This window comes from Gallus gallus, chromosome 9 (assembly GCF_016699485.2).
Source record: "Gallus gallus isolate bGalGal1 chromosome 9, bGalGal1.mat.broiler.GRCg7b, whole genome shotgun sequence".
NCBI classification, from domain to species: domain Eukaryota; kingdom Metazoa; phylum Chordata; class Aves; order Galliformes; family Phasianidae; genus Gallus; species Gallus gallus.
The window spans coordinates 22,227,785-22,250,000 of NC_052540.1; the positions used below are offsets into that span (position 1 = coordinate 22,227,785).

At 43.0% G+C, this 22,216-nt stretch overlaps 1 protein-coding gene across 12 annotated transcripts in view; it reads right to left on the minus strand.

The window, feature by feature from the left end:
• Positions 1-22,216, minus strand: part of RSRC1 (arginine and serine rich coiled-coil 1) — a 117,578-nt gene that overhangs the window by 30,342 nt on the left and 65,020 nt on the right. For 7 of the 12 annotated variants that reach the window (XM_046898527.1, XM_046898526.1, XM_046898530.1 and 4 more), the window contains one exon: positions 18,805-18,856. In XM_046898527.1, coding sequence (XP_046754483.1) covers positions 18,805-18,856 — 52 coding nt within the window. Of the gene's footprint in view, positions 1-11,063; positions 11,135-15,304; positions 15,351-18,804; positions 18,857-22,216 lie in introns of all 12 variants that reach the window. The other 5 variants (XM_046898521.1, XM_046898522.1, XM_046898520.1 and 2 more) reach the window with 1 other exon arrangement.

Below are 22,216 nucleotides of genomic sequence, written 5' to 3' on the forward strand. Positions count from 1 at the left end.
GCAGGAGGCGTTTTAAAGGTGTTCTGAAGACAGAACTTTTTCCATCTGCTGAAGACAATTTTCCACTTTCACCACAACGTTAATGAAAAATCTTTGTGAAACTGACAAATAAAAGCATCAAAAATTGAATTGCGTTTTTTTGTTTTGGAAGATGCAAATGACACCAATGGAGGCTTAAAACCACCACAACCAACAACAAACACCACGACATCATAATAACAAAAGGCAAAACTCTGTTGTTGAGAATCACTGTCAAAGCGTCCATGAGGAACGCAGAGATGAGGAACGGGGCACCTGAATGCTGTGGAGTGAGGAGGAACGTCCAGGTCCAGGCACAGCAAACTCCCACGATTTACTGTGCTTTAACTGCAAAATCATAAGACAGGCATCCAAAAGAACTTGACATCTGGCACCAAAAGGGGGAGTGTGTGTCAAGGAAAGATTTGTGTGAAAGACTTATTGCTGGTGCCAACACACACTCAATTACACTTCTGATAGCCTTGAGAGCCGGGCGTACAAAGCAGAGCGAGACGTGGGCTTCAGTGCTGCACCACAGCTCTCCTTCTGATGGAAAAAAAAATATGGGAAACTATACATTCTCAGCTCGTGTCATTAACCACTATAATCATTTACTGTACACAGCATTATTAAATATTCCCCCAGGACAAAAGGAGTAAATATATCGCTTAAAAATTCAGTAGCTGACTGTAAAATTTCATTCCAGATTAAGCGATGAAGATGAAGAAATGCTGCTGAAAACAAACCATTTATCTTCACCACGCACAGCAGATCGCTCCTGGAACTGCGCCAGGGGCTACGTGGGTTCCAATCCAACAGCTGCATTAAAACAAAGCTACACCCACAGCACGCGCCGCGCCGAGCACCGCTGAGAAAAGTTTGCTGCACCGCAGTTTACATAACGCAGAAAGGAATGTGGGGTGTCAAACGTTTGTCTGAAGTATTTTATGTCATAGCGTACTTCAAATAAATGTTCGTTTTTGAAACTTCTATTAAAATCCATGAGAGTAAATGGGAAATCAAAAACCTCAGAGATTCTGAGCCAAAAAAAAAAAGGACTGATTTCTGGGAGAGGATTTCAGAAAGATTTGTCATCGGTGAGAAGCCCCTCCAAGGGCACGCATCTTATAATATCACATGCATTTACACTTACTCATCTGCAACCTTGAGAGATTCCAACCAACTCTCGTAAGTCTGGACAGCTTAATTTTAGTACAGACACGTGCACCCATGTATTTGTATAGGGTTGTAACGAGGTAATAAATAAGCAGCCCTATTCAACGCCAGAGACTCCACAGACTTTCTTCAATTAGATTTCATTCCCAGCCAACTTTAACTTACGGTTGGAGTGCTCTGCAAAGTCTGCTTTTGCAGTTTACTATTTCTCCCATGATTAGAAAATGTAAGGAATTGCAAATACTGAAAGCTGACTGCTTAATAGCACATAGCTGCAATGACCGGGAGGGGGAATGCCCGTCACAGACCTCGCTGAATCGATGGCAGCACCCCTCTGTTGAGGTCCCTCATCCAAAATCAATTACATCCTGAACTTACATGTGCAAATGCAAAGAATCTGTATATCCTTTGTACAGAATCTGTACTTTCAGTAGAATATCTGACAATCAATTAGAATTAACTTGTGTTCAAGTGCACTCCTGAGCGCATTCATTATGACAGCTTCCATCGGAGGAAAAAAACCCACCTCTTGTAGGAGTACAGGCAACAATCTCTGGAAAGTGCTGAGCCTAAGGCTATGTCTGCAATGACCAATGATGCACACACAGAGAGGAGCTGGGAGCAGAGTGCCCACGCACAAGACCCAGTGCCTGCCTGTGAGCTTCTATTTGCCCGGAGCTGCTCCAGCTCAGCTTCATGTGATCTTGAACCCAGAAAGTTCATTACAGACTCCCCCAGCAGAAGTACACTCAATGCCAGCACGAGGATTCGTGGGGCACAGAAGAGAACCTGTGAGTGGTCATTTTCAGAGCCCTTATGGAGCTGCCTCCCTTGTTTTTCACACTTCTTTCCTAGTTCTGAGGATGGCAAATGATACTCACAGGAGACAGACGAGGCTGGAAAGCTACAGAGGTGCTCCAACGTGACACGGCACTGCTCAGTGCATGGGGGAAGGCTGTCGGTGCCTCCCCTCGCACTCAGCTTCGCACCTCACTCATCTCTCAACATGATAACATGATGGTTCTCTGCTCACATCATAAACAAAAACTGACCTTGTTTTCAGGATAACTTTAAGAGATTTTTTAAGATACCATTCTAAGATTATTTTAAAAATATCGGATGCACATTGCAACCAGAGCAATAAACCCTCTGAAAAATAACTGCTCCAGCACTCAATTGCAGCTCCTTTGAAGAAGCTCAGCTCAATAGCAGGCAGGGCAGCAGCCCTGGCAGCCCACACGGCCAAAGCAGCAGCAGCAGCAGCAGGGCAGCCCCTGGTCAGGGCAGGCACAGCTCAGCCCCAGGCCCAGGTGTGCATCCCACCGTGCCCTGCTGCCCCCCGCGCTGCGCCATCGCGCCCCATCGATCTCCTCCAAATCTCCAGAATAATACATTTCCAAACAACACAGCACAAAGTTGACGAAAGCTCTTTAATTACATCACTGCTGAAAGGAAATCATTGATCAATGGCATTATGGGAGAATAAACCGCCCCCCAAAGCAGATGAAAGCCGACGCAGCAGCGAGCAGCTCCCATTGGGGACCGCGCCTCCATCAGTGCCCACGGACAGCACACAGCTCCCACATGCTGCTCGCCGCCGCTCTGAAGCTCTCCCTGGCAGGTGTCACGCTCTGAGCGTGGTTTTTGATTACTCTAATTAAATATAATATTATCAACAGATCTTCATATTGATCCCTAAAACCCCTTTTCTAAATAGTAAATTAAAAGCTCCGAGGGAGGGACTCGGAGGCTAACAGGTAGTTCCAATGCCTTTCATCTGACATCAGCTTTCTGTGTTATATTTCCTAAATGTACTATTGATTTCTTACTGCTGCAAGCACAAAAACCTCATATTTTTCTTCATCAGAGTAACGTTATCTGCTATTACCAGCTAAATAATCTTGAACAACAAGAAGCACCCACCGTTATCATCGAGTCTAACAAAAATAAGCCTAAATAGTGACCTTATGAAAATTGTTTTAGACCCATTTTAATACGAACTTAAGAATAATGAATTTCTTTTTTAACATAAGGGCTCCTTCCAGCAGCACAGATATCTGCACGCTGCACAAACTCCCATCTATAAAGCAGGCTGCAATAAAAGCAGAAAACCGAACACGGTGCTGAAAAGATGAGGTGGTTGGTTTGGTTTTTTTTTTTACAGCCCTGTCTGGATGTTTGCTATTATCAGGATCAATTACCCATTAATCAAATCATAAATGACTATATAATCCCCAACTTTGTCTTTTAAAAACTCATTTAGCGTTATCACTTCTCTCTGGCAGAAAGACGCAGCTCTAATAGGCACGCTCTGCCCGCGCTACATCTCTCCTTATTCATTTCCTATTCCCTCAGGTGGTTCTCGTTGCTAATGCCCAAATGGCATCAACCTGTTGTTTAGCACAGCCATGAAAAGGCGAGCCTGCTGGCTAATTTACCAAGGGATTAAAGCCCTGCAACCACTTCAATCTGTTACTTTGTCTCGGTGTAAAAGCCCTGCCCATGACAGCCAGGCTCCCAGCGAAAGGGAAAATCTCATTTCCAGCAAAAGAAATTCAAAGTGGGAGACGTTGGGAGCGATGCCTGTACATGCCAACTGCAGCTGAACAGTGACGGCCTAAAATACAAAAAAAAAATTGGGAAATGAGTGTTCTGATGGTGCTGCAGGATTTCTGTGTTTAAATACGCTGCCGCTTCAGTCGGTGACAAAATGTGGTAACGCACACAGCATCACAGCGGCAGCAGCTGGTGCCAAAATCCTACACTATTCCTGTCCTTTTACCTTTTCTTTTCAGACACTCAGTTTGGTGTTGATCAGTGAGCACACAGGGCTTATTGCAACGCCTGCACCTCGAGGGGCACAGCAGAGTGCTGCTAACACCCGGCTCCGCAACAGCTCCGGGACCATAAACTGCAACACTGGAGCCCACAGGGCTGTTAAGGTAGTGAAATCAATAACGTCTGCCAGACTTTGCAAGGTGGGAGCCTCAGTACCTGTGACAGAAGTGTGCTGTCTGTCTGTCCATCCAAGCGGCTCCACGGCAGCACCTCGCATTGATGAAGATGCAAAAGCCATCAGCCCAGGTCGAGATCCAGCCTGCACCGACTTGAAATCCCTTCCATTTTCTTCCTCTGTCCCCACGAGTATAATAAATAACAAAGCTCTAATATTTTAACACTTTAAAAAGCAGGAGCAATGATTCATACCTATTCCATAATTAAAATTTTATGGCAAATAGATACAGCCATCACTCATCCAGTCCGCTACGTCCAAAAAAAGTGGGAGCTCAATTTATAAACCTATGCAGTACTGTATGAGCTTCCAAAGGAGTTATTGAGCTGGGGGGAAAGCTGTGTTTTTGGTTTGTTTGTTTTTAAATCAAATGCAGTGTAGCTTATGAATTTGTTTGCAACATCACAGCAGCTCCATACAGCGACGGATGTTTACATTAGAAAAGGAAGAGGAATATTATCCAATATTATCCTCTTACTCCAGTGCTACACCACTGGTGTGAGGCGCTATGCCCAGCACTTCCCAGTGCCAAGAATAAAGATCTTATTACAAAGTGCCAGATAAAATGATGCACGGCTGTGCCAGGGGTTTGAGAGAAAATGAAAGCCTGCAAATCAGTGCTCCTAACGTATGCATATTCAGGGATCCTTAACATAAGGGCATCATGCTCTGAATCCAACTGCAATAAATCTTATAGTGACAAGATGCAATTCTCCAGCTGACAGTGAAAATACAGAAGGTGGTGGACTTGCATGTGTATACATGAACACACAGGTAATTCCTGAATCAGTATTGAGAAGACACCGTGGTCTTTGTGAGCTGCAAGATCTGCTATAGAACAGTGCCCAGGTCCAGTCTGCACCAACACGTGGATGAGAGCAACCCTGCTTCACAGTTAGGCAGCTCACGGTGGTTAAAAACACAGGTAAATGTGCTCCTGCACAACTGATCTGCAAACATTTTCCTCAGACTTTAACATGACGTTATTTAGAAGTATTCTAAATAACTGAATGTGCCCCAGGACAAGTTCTTAAAGGAACTTTGGTCTTAATCTCAAACATTTCCACCTCACCTGGAAACGGCCTTCTGCTGGAGCACAGCACTGCTGCACACAGCGCCCACGTCTGCAATGCAGTGCGTGCTCTGTGCCTCCCCAGGAAAGGCACACCTGTGAAGCACAAGCTGACATCACAGGACAAGGTTCTGCACACTCCGTGCTACTCACACTATGTGACAGCAATTGGCTACCAACATAGAGCGATTCCGGAAAGTCTGGGCTGTCACCTTTGGAGTTTATTACACCTACCTGAGATGAAAGAAACCCACCCTTGTGACTTGCAGGGAAATGCTGGAGTAAGTTTGGGAAAAAAATCCTTCTGTGTCTTCCCCCAAAAATAAAATAAAAAGCTCAACATTAGACTCGCTGCTTCAACAAACTATTATTACATGCTTCACCAGTCCATTAAAGAAAGTAATTTAATCAGTTGGTATTTTCTCAGGAAAATCTCATTCAGAGAAATTTTATTGCCAGCTATCTAAATAGTAAATACTTATTATCCTCTCAAAATGAGTTTTTGCTTGCCAAGGGCAAACCCATCGCTGTTATTGTAGTGCTCTGTCAGAGAAACAAGAAGTTAAAAAGGTTATAAAGATACCATTAACGTCATGGGACTGTCTTGTCAGGACTCAGAAGTGCTCAGTAATTGAGGGCTTTATTCAAAGTGTATTAGCACCCATACAAACGGCACAGCTAATATGACGCTTTAGGCTTTATTTTGTTGCAGCCCTGCATAATCACCTACAAACAGCTGAATACTGTAAATTTATCTGCTGGAGAGCACGGCTCGTTTTATCATCTGTTGGTAGGCTGAGCCTTGGAACAAAACGCCCACGATGTGAGGGCGGCCTGGATGGTGACTGGCACTCAGCATGGGCTGCAGTCAGAATACGTGTCCCACCACTACTGGAAATAAGCCCATTTGGTAAGCTTAACGAGCTTTGAAAACTACAGACATGCTGCAGCAGAAACTTGAAGATAATACTACAGGAGTTAAGCTCACTGGGACATGAGCAGAACTCCTTTCTCACCCTTTGACATGGACTCCCGTCAGCTCCAGGTCACCCTGCAGGGAAGGTCCCCCTCTGCTGCTCCTGGTCACCCTGCTGCCTGGTTCTGCCTCCTCGGTGCTTGCTGTCACCCTGCTTGGGACTGTGGTGGAAAACAACGGTAATTTTAACTCAAACACACACTTGACAAGGATGATGAACAGCGGCAGACATCAAAGAGTCTCCTCCGCACTCTGTTGGCCCTCAGATGCTGCAGCCCCACTGCAGCCCACCTTGGGTCTGACACCTGCCAGCTGCAGGAGCATGGGTGGGCAGTCCAGCTCCTTGGGACAGCCTGCTGCAAACACAGAGGGGCACGTGGGGATCACTCAGGATCACCTCCACGGAAGCAGTGCATTACCCAGGCTGAGATCCTTGCTGTCAGAAAAAGCAGGAAAAGCAGCACCTCCCATCCCCTGCCACACTCTAACAGGCAAAGCAGCATCCAAGGCTGGGAGCACGCTGCCAGAGCGTCCCTTCATGGGTCAGTTCCACCACCTGCCTCTCAGAACTGTCATCTGAGACACATCAAGTACTAAGGGTACTGCCAAAGCGGCACAGGCTATTCTCAGGTTCACGTCTACATTTTCTTCAGTAACAGAGGCCTCTACGCTATAACCTGAGCAGATTTCAGACAATCAGTTTTGGAACTTCCATGACAGATCCTGACAGCTAAAGGCAACGGGTAGGTAGAAAAAGAAGGGAGATGGAAAAGGGAAGTACTGCAGGGATCCCTACACAGAGAGTAAGCACTGATTGTGGTTAAATTTATGCATCATGGAAAATAATTGGAAGAACACCCACACATAATAACTGCACTCCTTTAATATAGTTCAGGATGAACAGCTTAATACATTGTAGGATGATGACAGCACGACATCCCTTTAGGATTATTTGACTGCTGGAACCTGGTCATTGCAACTTCACTGCTCTGACTTGTTTGGGCTAAAACGTTACATGCATAAGTGTGCTCCAATTGATTTTTCTGCATTTGGTTCGTTGTTTTGCTTTGAGGAGGGAGGTAAATCACTTAGCATAGCTATTTCTGAAGATAGGAGCAAGGAAAGATGCTTTGTCTGTATAAAACACGTGGAAGATTTCTCTTTAGTGAGCGCTAAAAGCAACTGGGATGCAACAAGCAGCAAAACTCCCTTCTTGTTCTGTCCCAGTGCAATTACCCCTAAGTTTCCTCACGCTGATAAACTATGAAGGAGAGACTACTGCAGACATGCAAACAACTGTGGCCGAACTCCCCCAGACCCCCTCCCCAAGGAAGCAGAAGCCTGGAGCTGGGATGTGAGGGAAGCAGAGCGTGAGGACAGGAGCTGCCTGCACCAAATTCTGCCATGTGCTTCCAAAAGCAACGGGTTGGATGGTTCTAACACAAACACTGAAGAATACCACTTACAGCAATGATTTTCAAGTAATGAGTCCACTGGACATAGGTTCAGCTACTACCAGCTCTCAGTGCAAGGTATTACTGCCTCCCTGCTCCATTCCAGCACTGCACAAACACCCAACACACACCTGGCCCTTCATTTACCTGTGCTGACCAAACTGGGCACCCTCAGCCCAACCCCAGCACTGCCCTGTGCCCAGCAGCACAGCTCAGGCACAACAGGGCTCACTCCTAATACCTGTGCTCTTACCAGGCGAGCACAAATAACCCTGACTTCATCAAGAAGAGTCCTCCCTCAGCTTCTCTTGCCTTGAGTTGATAGCAGTCATGATTTCATCCTGCTCAAAGAGGACAACCACTGTAACATCATTAACTTTTCTCAGCACTCTCCAAGGGCTTCAGATCAACAGCTTGAAACGCTCAAAACCTTTAAGACAATACCTTGATTAAATCATTTCAGTGGGTATTTTAACAACACAAAGGGATACACGATGGCTTAAACAAAGAAGTCTGCCCAGAAATCTTAAATAATAAATTACGCTGTAGCCATGCAGAGCAGAAATAGAAGAGAACTAATGGGAAGACCTGACATACATGCATGTCTGTGATTGTTCAAGTCAGCTGTGATTCAAAATAGTTTTTCTTTCTCGCCAGGGTAATCAATACAAGTGATAAGCACAGGGCACAAGTTTTCCTCCTTGCCATTTAACAAAGACCCCACTCTGCCCTTTCCCATGCATCACAGTGCAATTCTTCATTAAACTTGTGGCAACACAGCCGAAATAATTGTCTGCAGATTTAATTCAGTGTGAACTTTTCTTGCTTTTGCATATTGATTTGGAAGAGTGTTACATGAAAGCTTAGCTTTTCTTTTTACAAAAGGCAATAGAAATGTGTGTGTGTGTGTGCAGACGGATGGTTCACGTGCCAATACACCGTTCGAGTGGAGAATAAACACCAGCTTCACCATCCTTGCCATTAGGTCGTTGTTATTATTTATTTACTGTCTTTATTTTCAGGTTTTAGCTGTTCTTAGAAAGCATCCAAGGCAGTGCTTTAATTCACTTCCCACTTGCTCTCTCCTTTTCACAGTCTTTGGTTTAGGATCACAAGAAGATTGCTGGTGCCTGTTCAGGTCCCTCTAAGCAGCTTAATGCCAGGCAAGCAATTAGGGGCTTTAAATGCTACAGGCAAATATAGCTCTGGGCAGTCAGTGTAAGTTTATTCATCATATATTTGGGTGATTTTCCTTTGGCTGAACTCTCCAAATGCCCTCTGCAATAGTTACTATGCAAAGCTCTTGTAGAAGACTCTGCAGGGCTTCCGGATAGGAGGTACTGCTTGGGGTTTTTTGAGGGAGAACACTCATTTGTCTTTAGATAAAATTACTAACACAAATAATATACCTCCTGAAATAGCTGAGAGTGTTATTTCAAACAAAGCCACCTTTTTATTATAGAAGCTTATCTTAAAATCTACTTTTTACGCAGATTCTTGTTCTCAGTATTATAAGAAGCCTCTCAAAACCACCAGCGTAACCAAACATCCACAGCACAATTTTAAAACAGATATGTTAACATTTCATAAAACAAAACCATGAACAGAAGGAAATCAGCAATGCCCATTTTCTACAGGAATTCTTACTGGGAGCCTCAGCCATGAGAACAGCAGTCACACAGAAGCTCCTGCTAAAAGCCGGGCACTCATCCTCACAGAAAACCCAACAGCACAGCACTAGTAGGGAAAACCCATCTTTGCAAAGCATCCAGTACTGCGCTTCAAGATTTATTCAGTCAACACCTTATAATGATCTCTAAATCTAATGGGACACAAACGCATTTCATCACTGATGAAAATCTTCAGCGATTGCTCAAATGAAAATCAAAAAATTATTACAATCTAGTAGTTTGGCTTGCAGCACGCATTAATCAGGAATCATAATAAATCCACATGCTTCTTCAGACAGCACATTAGTCAAAGAGTTCTGTATGATAACGACATTGACTAATGGGCTCGGAGTTAGAAGGGTCAATCATAAACTCATCAAATGCTTCATTTAATTTCTTAATTTGGACAAACACAATTTGTTTATGGGAAAGATATCAGGTGTTCTTGAATGAATAATGGCTATGAAACCAAACTCCATTAATCAGCTCTTGATTACAAATGACTCAGAGATTGTTTGTTCTAATTTCATTCATTTGGGTCAACAAAGAAAACACGAGCAAACGAAAGCACTCGGAAAAAATGGCACGCTTATTACTCTATATTTAATAAAGCCGTGATAAATATTCTTTCAATAACTGTAAAACAAGGATTTTATTGCCCACATTAAGTACCGTTCTTGGTTCAAGTGAAAGAATTAATATAGATGAGTTACAGGAAGACCTTCAGGTGCCCAACTGACTGTGCTTCTGAACTGACCATCTCCAACAAACGGGCAAACGAGCGCAGAGCCAAACTGCACACAACTACCTGCGCCCACCAAAATGCACAAACTCCTGCTGTATTTTCAGGGCTTTAAGATTTCTAGACCCCATCTGTATTTCCGCAAGCCGTTGTTATTCCACAGTGATTTTGCCTGATTGCAGTTGGGCCTTAAGCATCTCCACGTGATGCTCACCATTCAGAGAAGGGCAGCACTCTGGGCAGACCGAGCACTGCAGAACCTCTCTTTGGGCAGAGCCAAATGCTCCCCCGTTTTGTTTGTAGAACATCTAAACTGAAGGGTGGGAAACACACTGGAATGTACAGGGAATGTGTACTGGCATGACCTTAGGGCACACATTCTGCCCAGTGCTTTAATGACCACACACCAAAGCAGGCACCTACACGGAGATGATGACACAACAGACAGTGCACAGTGAGAAATGAATGTTGTGCTGTTGATATTAAGACATAACATTTCCCAAAAGGCACTTCTAAACAGCAAATTGCTGCATAACCACATATGGTTTCTGCAGCCAAAGCGGCGCATAATTAAATTACTGGGCAAAGTTGCTCAATATGAATTGATACAAAACTTAAGCTAACTGAAAAATTGTCTTTGACTTAAGATCAATAGCAGGACTGCAAGATTCATCTGCACATAATTAGCACACATATTTGCATCAAAATCATGTATACCATATGCTACAACGTTGTTGCTGAAAACCTATTAGTTATAACGTGGGCCTGAGATACTTCTGTTTCCTGGCAGCACAACAGCTCTCAGATAAAACACTAACCAAGAAATAGAAATCCTAACAGCTTTAGGTTTATTTCTCAAGGCACTAAACGTTCACTGGCTAATAAAGTTACTGCACATTTACTTCTAGGTTCTGTCTCCATCTGATGCCCATATTTACATACCAAAAGGCAGCGATACTCCACTGGTCTTTTTTTTAGGGTACAGTTTAGCAGCCGTTCCTGGGCTTCCCACACTGGAAAAAAACACGCGTTGAAATCTATGCCACAACAACGGCTCAAAACAAAGCATTCTTTTTTATTACCTTTTATAAGAGCCTAACGTAAGTTCGTGGAGCGAATGGCTTTTAGACACCAACACAGCAGCATTACAGCTCGCAGAAGTGAACTGCTTTCAGATATATTTTATTCTCTAGTCAAATTTGTTTAATTAAAACACCATATTTTTTCAGCAGTCATGAAAAAGAAGTTGAAGAAATTATTGATTAAATAACTGTTTGCTCACCAATGACACAAAACAGCTGCACATCAAAACCACACACTCCATAAGGACAAGACCATTAATATGATTTAAAAATAATTACTTGGATTAATGACTCTTAATTATATAGCTGTAGCTTCGCATGCAGAAAGTATTTATTTATTTTTTTAGTACCCTAATGAGATTATGTAGCTTTGCCAACAAATTAGGAGCAAGTAATGTATGAATAAATGTATTTACTGTCCAGCTGTACAAGCACGTGTGCCTGGCTGAGAAGCTCAGTGCTGCACGCTGAGCAGGTGAGTCCAAGAACTGTGTGCATCTTGATGGAATTACCTCCAATTCTCATCAAACACACAGTACAAAAAATAGCCACCACTATTTTATTCTAACATACATTTTCTTGTCGGTGGTGCTTTTGTTGCTTTTATTATTGTTATTTAACTAACTTAACGTGCAATTATTAAATGCAGTGCTGGCTTGATTCCAAATGCAGAGACTTAGAACACACAAATCCAGCTCTTCACAGATCAGGCTCTCACAAGGGAAAATAAGTGTTAATTTTATTTCAAACTATCAACACCCCTTTAGTTTTTCTGCTGCTTTGAGACCAACACAGGAGCACAGATGGAACTAAACCTGAAATATCCCGATAAAGACTCTAAAATAATAAGTTGAAAAAACTGAATAATATCTATTGGTAGCGATGAGTGCTACATGTCTACATTTCATAAACAGTGGCGATGACCAAAACCAGCAACCTACCACCTGGCCAGCAATAGTTAGGGGCAGTGGAATTCACCCAAGAATCCCAATGGAAGGATGGGCTGAGGAGCAGCCAAGTGCTGCAGGGCCACCTCTGGGTGCTCATCCCCCCCAGCAGTGCCGTTGGTGTTCCACAGAGACAACTGAGGTTAACAGGAGATGGAGGACTGGGAAACTCACAGCTCATTGCCCGGGAAGCTCTGAAACTGTCCAAGAGAGCTGGCAACATGATGGGAAGTTCAGCTGAGAAACAGAGCAACTTCAGAAGCCCACCTTGACCTGCCAGCTTGGTTGGACGGAAATTTCTCAGGCTTTTCTTCTCCCCAGTCCCAAGGGCTCTGCACATTACTAAGCACTATGGGAAGAACCACAATCAAACCAGGAAGGCTCTCCGTAAGGATTCAAAGCTTGTCCATCATAACGAATACATGATGATGCCCTTCCTTTCCTTTAAAAATTCCATTGCAATTAGACTTTGGAGTAGAAGTTTCAGTTGGAAACTGCTGTAATCACCCACAGTTTGTTCCTCCTGCCAATGTCAACCTGTCGTGGTTTTATGACCTTTGTGATTGGCATTCCACACCACAACCTCATGCAGTGTACTCAGCCTCGTTCCATGACACAACCAAGTGAGCTGGGAGATTCAGAGACCTGCTGACAAATTAAGAACCAGCAGCTGGCCTAGGAATTGGGTTCACTAAACAAGTATCCCAACCAGACCTCAGCCATAAGGTGAAGAGAGGACATGGAGAGGGCATTAAAATGATAAAGGCATTAAGAAAGAAGAGACATCAGTGATAATTTGTGGGGCTATAAGCAGTTAATGCTGGTAGCTGAAACCACAGCAGCAATGGGCACAACAGCTTCTCCTCAATGAGCACACCTTTAAAAAAAAAAAGGTCTTTAGCACTTTCAATCAACAGCTGTGATGTACAGAAATGCAGTTCAATGGGACGTTTTTGCTCATAGGATTGAGATTTCCATACAAATAGAAATAAACTCAATGTTGATGGATGCAGCTTAAAACAACCGTTTGATATCGATAGGAATAAGGAGTTGGTATCAAGTCAGACTGAGCATATCCACAAAGTAACTATATTAATTAACCTATTTTCAATTTTCAGCAACTGTTAAAATCATTAAAATTTCGATCTCTGGATAAAAGAGCATTTTATATTTTACCTGTATCACAGAAACCTAAAAATTTTATGTCCTGTTCCATCCCTTGCTTACATAAGCCAACACACATTATCCACCCTTCTGAAGCTGTTTGGATAATTACAAATCCAAAACTCAAAACCTAAAAATGTAACATAAAAAAACCCAACGCAGTCAATCCAAAACCATTTTATAAGATTGGCATTCAAAGCTAAGAACCAATAAATGAAAGTTTTCATACTTGTTGCCACCTGCCTGCCTTACTGCTTTGCAAAGCCAGCAAAGAGCAAAACAGAGGCCATCCTATTTAACTAAACAGTTTTTATTAAAGTAAAAGAAAAGCAAGAATCTATAAAGTAGCGAGTGATCCTATTAGTTCCACCAGACTAAAATCATACAGTCTACGTATGTGGTCCTTTCAGCCACATCTGTTATGAGCCACTATGACACCAGAAAGTAGAGAACATCGGGCTATATATTTATCAGGCACTGGGAGCACAAATGAGGATTTTTCTCTCTAATAGAATGTATTATAATGGGGAGATAAAGAAATGCATATGTATTATAAAACACTTGCATTCTTACAGGGGCTAAAGACAAAGTGCTTCTATTCCATTATTTTCTCTGTAAGGACTATGTAAAATGTAATAAAGATGCATGGTACAAAATTAAAGGCAGCAATCTGATAGCATAATTCACAGATAATGAGTAAAATAGCTGATATCCAGAACTGCTGCCAAACAGATCTGATAAATGGTAAACGCTTATTTCTATTCATTAATTTTCCCCGCATCTTGCTAATGTCATATCGCAGCCTCAGTCTCCAGTTGCCTTTAAACAAACTCTATCAAGAATTCCTTGCACAAAAATGCCCTATTCTTGAATGCTCTTTCAGCCATAGATTGAAATGCAGATTCCAAAAATAGATCAGTCACTTATTTCAACTCTAGACCTTTGAAAATGCAGATCAATTGCCTTTATAATCGTCTTTATGGGGACAATAAGAAACCTCCACTTGGAAAAATTTTCAGGCTACTTTGATAGGATTGGTAGTTGGCGAGGCCCACTCTCATATCAATACATTTCCATTTAGGGATATTTGTCCGTGTTTTAATCTTAATGAGGAAACACGGATGCCATGCAACAATTAATGGCACAAATTAACTGCCTTCCAAGTTCTGAGGTTTCCTATCACCCTCAGTTTTAGTGAAGCAGGATTCGGCACACAGGAAACTTTTGTCTTAACGTTTGCTATTAAGCATTTACTCATACTGCAAACCAAGCTCAAATCTCCTGTGCTTCTCGGTAATGAAGGCTGGGAAAGGAATCACAGACACCCAAGTGGTTTGGCAACTGTAAGTGACAGAAGCTCTGCTAAATCCTCTGTTTACACTGGGGATTAGTGGGAGATTGTGCGGCGCAAAGCGAGCTGGCCATGGTCAAGGGAACCTGCTCCCTGTCAGCCCGGGGGCAGCCGCACAAAGCCCGGTCCTGGTAGGAAGTGACCCATAAACGTATTCCCGCGAAGGATTTGCACAAAGCCAGGCTGCCTCATAGAAACTCCATATGACCATTAACTGGCCTGCAAGGCCTGCCAGGAGGCCTAATTACAGGCCTACAGAGCCCAATAACAAAAGCTGAAGAGCTTTAGCCTAGGGATGATCTGCTTTATACTGACTTGAGAGAGTCCATATAGAGCGACAAAAAGAAAGAGGTTTAGCTTTAAAATTCTCCCAAGAGACAAAGCATTGTAGCTAAGTCTGGAAGGCCCACATGCAACATACTTCAGATGGGCTTAAACATCCCACCCTCCCAAAATTAACATTCAACTATTGCCTGCTTAACATCTGCTCGAACGTGGCGAGTTGCTGCGATACTGTCAGCGTGCACTAAAAAGGCCTCCGTGTGCCCAAATATTAAGGAGGATAACGGAATAAAGCCATGCAAATACAAACGTGCAGCTGAGACCCACAGCAGTTTTTGCACATCAAAATCCAGTTACCCTAAAAATTGAGGGGAGTGCTTCGGCGTCTTCAAATGTTGCGCTCCTTAATGAGAACACAGATACTGAAATTAATCTGTGCTAACAAAGAAAAGCACTATTTAACAGAGCGTGCAGTGAGGTCACCACCATGAACGAAGGGCAGAGGCAAAGCTTCTGGCACCAACAGATCACCCAGGCGTGCTACGCCTCCTCCCCCTCTGCCCCCCGCCAGGTGAATGCACCGTGCTCTCCCAGCCTTCCTGGAGAGACCAGAAGCCATAATTCTTATCTCTTCCAAAGAGCATCAGCAAAAAGCAAGAAGCCCAATGAAAACAGGCTGATTTAGTACTTGCTTTCTTTTGACTTCTACAGAAATCAGTCTATATATATCCCAAATGAATGGCGAAGACTCCAAAAGCAGCTTTAGAGCTTACACCTGCAATCCCCAACAGGGCTGTGCCAGATGAAGACTGCTGGACACCCACCTTCCACCATATCAAGCATCACTGGTGATGAAATAAGCAGTAAAGAGTGAAGGGAACACAATAACATAACATTAATTTCTTGAACTGTGGCCATTGCATGAGAACAGGACATTAAAAAGTTGGTATGCCAAGTACTTTCAAAACCTACATTCAAAACCCCTAACATTTCTTGTGCGTTACCATGTTCTTTCTCTTGCTTAAAGCCATAAGAATAAAGCCACACAATTTACATGTCAATAGGTTGTTGAGAAGCAAAAAAAACCTGTACATACAGACATCTTCAGATTGAGAAGACAGCCCTGACATGCAAATACTTCCCAGAAGCATGACAAGAAAGAAAGCAAATCACAGACTAGATAAAGTTCTGCACCCAGCTTTCTTTTAGAATCACACCTCCGAAGCATCTCCTGTCTATGTGGCATGAATATGGGGTGAGCTGATGCACGGGCTTAACACACAGTGCAACCAGCTTATGGACCAAACCCTTCTGTGCTTGGAGATGAGCTGGGAGCTCTGCTTTCATGGCTGAATAAAACCTCCTGGGACATTCTGCACTCTGGTGAAGCAACAGCTGATTGCACACAAATACATGTTTGTTCCTATGCCCAAGTTGAAGAAAACACCAAAACATTTTCCTCTGATATTTATATGTGCTCTAGGAATCAAGAGAAGTCCCAGAAAGAACAGTAATGGAAGATTAAGAATTGTATGAGCAAACTTAAGCAACACTACTGGCAGCTTCTTTCCAGAGTCCAACAGAACCGTAACTTGGCTTCTCCACCAGTACACAGCAGACATGTACCAGGCCCTCCTTTTTTGATATTATATTCAATCTACAGTAGTGGCATTGGTAAAGGATATGTTGGAACGTAGACTGCTCGATGGGTTAAAGCAAATGGTAAAGCTAGATTGTGAAATAAACAAAATTCAAAATTTCCCAGGGCTACAATGAAGAGCACATCATCAACTTAAATACTGGTAGTACCAAGAGATGCTATAAGCAAAGTCAAAAACTCACCATCAGTTTGAGTCTTAAAGTTTGTCTGCTCTGATAACAAAGATTTTACAAGTATTTTACAGACAAACAAGCTTCTATTTATGCACATTAATATTTAATATACTTTGTAACCTTACACAGCCTATGTAGAATTTGCTGTATCTGTGTTATGTTCATCCAAAGGTATTTACAACATATTAAGAACCAAAAATTTGCTAAGTAAGCAAAGTAAATTTTCTTCTAGGTTAATTCCTTATAAGTACAGAACGATATGGAAATCTTCAGAAGGAAATGGGCAAATATATTTCTATACAAATGATAAAAGGAAATGGTAGATTACTGTGGGAGATAGCATGGAAAAGGGAGATGCCAATGTAAGTGGAGCACATCAGCAGAGATGAACAGGGAAGGGACGTTCCCAAAGTCCTCTCCTACACTTGTTGGTAACTTAGAGCCACTGCAGAGGTAAAAGTTGTGTTTGTTCATACACCAGTGTACTAATAGTCACTAAAATGCAGGCAATATACTCTGAATACAGCACAACTTTTTCCCCCTTTAGCAGGAGCAGAGCAATTCCTACCCCGTGGCAGGCAGATATTCACAAGTGAATGCACAACTCTGGGATGTACGCTGCACTGAACACCATGTGTACAAAGAGCAGCTTTGTTCATCACTGCTAACACACAGACTAAAATTAACATTATCTTCAGCTCATGCTACAACAGCAACAATTAACCTCTTGATTTTGAGCTCCTTGAAAAGCCAACTGAAGACGTGTAGCTGCTCAGTAATGTTCTAATGTTTTATTTTGTGAAAGGTGAAGAGTGCTCATTTTGCCATGAATAGACACAAAACATTGAAACAACAGCGTTAACAACTTCAGCACTCCTCCTAAACCAATTTAAGAGAGACTCAATGTAATTGACTGAGCATGGGACTGGGAGAAGGGACGGGGGACGATCCCAGATGCGTAAGATTCCCAACACCTCAACACAGATGGGAATAATTTTTTCCTGTATTTTGTATAAGAGAAATAGATCAACTCTCCTGAGTTCTTTATTAACACTTTGCAGCTTCAATCTACGTTTCTGACTTCAGCTGTGAATATTTAAATCAGAAAATGTCATTGGCCTTTCGTAGGTTTCTGGAAATTCCTGGGACCCAACACAGTGATCTACAGCTCATGGGTATCTTTCATATACCTCCCAGGTGTTGAATTAAAAAACGAGGTGTGACAGACGTGAGCAGTATAAACAAATTGTGCTTTTTTAGGTCAGTGCTGTCACATCCACTTCATCATTATGTGCTTCAAAGATTTATTAAAAGTTACGGAGAACAACGAAGGCATTTGGAACTATCCAATATAAAAGGGTAAATGCATTTCTGGAGGAAAATCCAGGAATATGAGAAGGTTGGTAACCCTTAGAACAGAAAGGTTTGGTAAGGGGGAAATACACTGGCAGTGGAAGTTGTTGCTTTTACATTAATAGATACTAGAGATGAAGGCTGAACTACAGACAGATATGTATTTAATGCAGTGTGTTTGAAATGTTGTTTTTTTTTTTTCCCTTTTTAAGTGAAACATTGACTTTTTAATGGGAAAAATAAAATGGGACACAAAAAATAGGATTACAAACTTCAGCATAGAGAAACATTTTAAAGAGTTAAATACTTCTGCTACCACTTCAACCAAATCAGTATAAGTATTTACCCGCACTAATTCAGCTCAGTGCTAAAAAAATAAAGAAACAAGACCAAATTTCTGAATATTTTCAGCAGTAGCAGCAAGAGGCCATACCCACGAAGATAACAAATTACTCACTTCATTTCTCTAGAGAAACTTAGCCAATGCCAGCAATGATGCATACCAGTTTCAGCTTAGCCAGAAACCGAAGTGAGCGATGGAGAAAGGGCCTTGACATGTGTCCAATAGAAAACAAAACAACTACTATATTGATAGGCTTTGTTTCTCTGATATTATAGAGGAGAAATACATAGTTGAAGAACGCAGTGTTACTTGTAACAGCAAGACTTACCCGCGGCCTCCAGCACCAGCTGCAGTCGAGCCTTGGCCTGCTCCGCAGGAGTCTGCAAAGAGAGGGTCTGTCAGTCTTCACAAGTGCTTGCACGTTTGACATGCGTGGCCCCACCAGCACACCCACCACCATCCCAACAGGCTGCCAGGGGACGCCAGCCTCAGCCAGCAGCTCAGGTTTGAGCAGGAACTCCAAACTGAACAGAAAGCACACTTTCAGCTAAGCAGCAGCACACCCAGCAGCCCAGCCCCAGCTCCCTGCCAGGCCTTCACCACCATGACCCCGTCACACACAGCTCCCCAAAGGAGCTCCCCATCGGCTCTTAACATGATTAATATGGCAAGTTTTTCACACTTGCTCTGTTATCTGTTTTGATGTCTTCCTTTCCTCAAGGTATTTCTCTGCACTCTGGGCTGTGGAGCAGTGCTGTTGGCTGTGTACCCACTATGCTAATTACTCCAAGTGATGTTTCACTGTGTCCAATGCGCTTGCCATCCCTCTCATTTTGAAGCCACTCAAACGTTTTCACAGTTAAATCTATACACAAACCACATTTGTCACGCAGTGCAGAAGTTGATTATTTCTGTAAGCATCTCAAAAGTTTGGGAGGTTTCGGCTCAGCACTGAAAACAAGGCACACAGGAACTTCTGCTGCTGTTGTTCAGCTCCCGGAGGCAGATATTGCAACCCCAACACTTCTGAGATGCTGTGGATGCCCCGTCCATCCCTGGAGGTGTTGAAGGCCAGGATGGATGGGGGTCTGAGCAGGCTGGGCTGCTATGAAATGTGGAGGTTGGTGCCCTGCCTGTGGTGGGGGGGGGAGGGTTGGAGCTTCACGATCCTCGAGGTCCCTTCCAACCCGGGCCATTCTGTGACCGCACCTTCCAGTTTCACCTCACCCACCACAGCCACGTTCCAGCTGGCCATACTAAGCCATCTTTTCCCCAGGTCTCTTTCAACCAATGATACCTCAGATTTTCTTCTGTTTGACTCAAGGGCATCTCAAATGTTACTGCCCTAAGCCAGGTAAAGCAACATAATACCTCTAATTTGTTCCCATTCCCACGTAGCTGTCCAGTTAAGTTATCAGCAAAATACAAGGATGTCCTCTTTTGGCCTTGGAACAGCATTTCAGACTAGAAAAAGCCAAGGTACATCCTTGTTGACTTGTTTTTCTTTGCCCTGTATCTACTGCATGACATCCCTAGAGCTTTTATAAACTGTTTATAAAATCTTTGCATGGGATAAACACCAAACCAGCAGTGCCACGCAGCCCTCCCAGCAGGCAGCCCCCAAGCGCCTGCTCTCTGCAGCACACACACAGCCCTCCTTAGCTGCCCTGGCTCTACGTGCTGCCAGAAATTGAAATCACAAGACAGACTTGCAGAGGGGAGGCAGGATATCAAATTGGTTTAAACAGAAAAAGTTGGTAATTTCCAAGATTTTCCACTTGCCAATAAAACCACAGTTTCCTACAGGCACACAACTGCCCTCTGTTCTGTGCACAGAAAACTGCAAAGATCCCCCAAACTTTGTGAGCTCGTTTGCTGACCTGTCTCAGTGTTACACCTTCCCCTGCCCCCAGAGACGAGGTTGCCATTCAAGTTTCTTCCTGCACATGACTCAAGGCCTCGTGGCTAATTGCCATCACAGCAGGGGCAATAAAGGATGACCCTGCTCATATTTTGAGAATAATATTGCTGCAAGCACGCACTGCACTTTAGAATAGAACACCAATTGTAGTTGTGTTAAATAGAGGTCTCCTCAGCAAGACGTCATTTCCCTAAACTTTAAGCTTCTATCCATGCAATTCTACTCAATAAAATCCCAGTTTAATAACCAAAACCAACGTAATACCCAAAGGACTCAGCAAATAAGCACCAATTAATAAGCCCCTATAGGATTTTGAGAGCTGAGCACAAATCCATCCTTCTGTTTCCCATGAGCAGTGCGTTTCAGCACCAGAGCATGGCATGCAACTCCTGTTCATCAGTGGCAAGAATGCATAGCTAATGGTGGTGACTGTGCTGTGCTTGATAGCTGATGATTTGCTCCATCAAACAGAGGTATTGTGCTCTTTGTATCTGTTGTAGTTTCCACAGGGAACAAATATAAGGCATTACTTTCAGAGCAACCTACGCATCTCAGCAAGGAGAGGGCAACAAAGAAGCCTAACCCAGGCCTATCTTATAAACAGAGCTTCATCAAATTATGAAACAGACTGTGCCATGTTTGTTTAGTACTGGAATGCCTGCATGCCTTTCGCGTCATCCCTTCTTCATTGGGATATTAGGAAAACAATAGTAATAATTGCCAAAGAAAGAGAAGAGAAGAGAAAGAACTTACTTGTATTACAGGACACCACAGGGGAACATACAATGCAAAACAAAATGCCAAACCAAACAGAAAAACACAAAAGAGACTGAGAACTTCTCCTTCACACCAAACCAGAGCAAGCAGAAGGGAGCTGAGGCTGGCAAAATCAAAACTGATAGAAAACACATTTTATTTTTCTTTAGAAAAAAAACAAAACCAGAGGAATTTGTAATGTGAATTTGTAACAGAGAAATGCCCCAAACCTACCCAGCATTATTTGATTTCAACTCCCACATTTTCAGACGTAGATCACCTTTAAATGACTGAACGTGACAAGGATATTTCTGATTTGGCATTTCCTCACTGCTGCCATCAGTCAGCAACGCACGCAGACACGGGCTGTGGTAGGACCACTGCTCTGACCTGCTGCCGGTCTGCCTGCTCCCAAAACCTGAACGTGTGAGCAATGTGCAGATGGGTACACTGGGAAAACACAAGCAGGAAGGGAGATGGTACCAATGCTGCTTACTGAGCAAACAGGAGAGATGTTTCGCAGCTCGCTCCCAATCCAGCACCATCATTCTGCTACAGATAATGCAGAAGCCAGGATTTGTTTTTGTTACTATCCAGCTGATGCACCGGCTGTAAGGAAATGGTCAGCAGCTAACAATGAAACACACAATTTCTATGGGATTGACACAGCAGTTTTACACTCTTGCTATTAGGTAGGACAAAACTGGAGTAGAATTTCCAAAAAGAAAATAATCTGGAGAGCTGTCAGATGGTTTGCAGCCTCCGAGCAGCACAGCCTTCTTAATGTAAAGGCCCAGTGCTTTGCTGTTTGGGTTCATCATCTGCCTGTTAGGCTGTTTACCTAAGGCACAAACAGGAACAGAGAACACTGTAAGCTTAAATAATAGCTCATGTTCCATTTCCTAAGAATTTCTGTATTCTTACAGACCTCTCACCAATACACATTAGTTACAGTCTAAAGCCAATTACTAAAACATTCCATTAGGGTCTCGAAATAGAATGAAGCACAACAAAGATCTTGATCTTTGATAACTGTGCAGGTCTGACAACATCTAAGTATGAT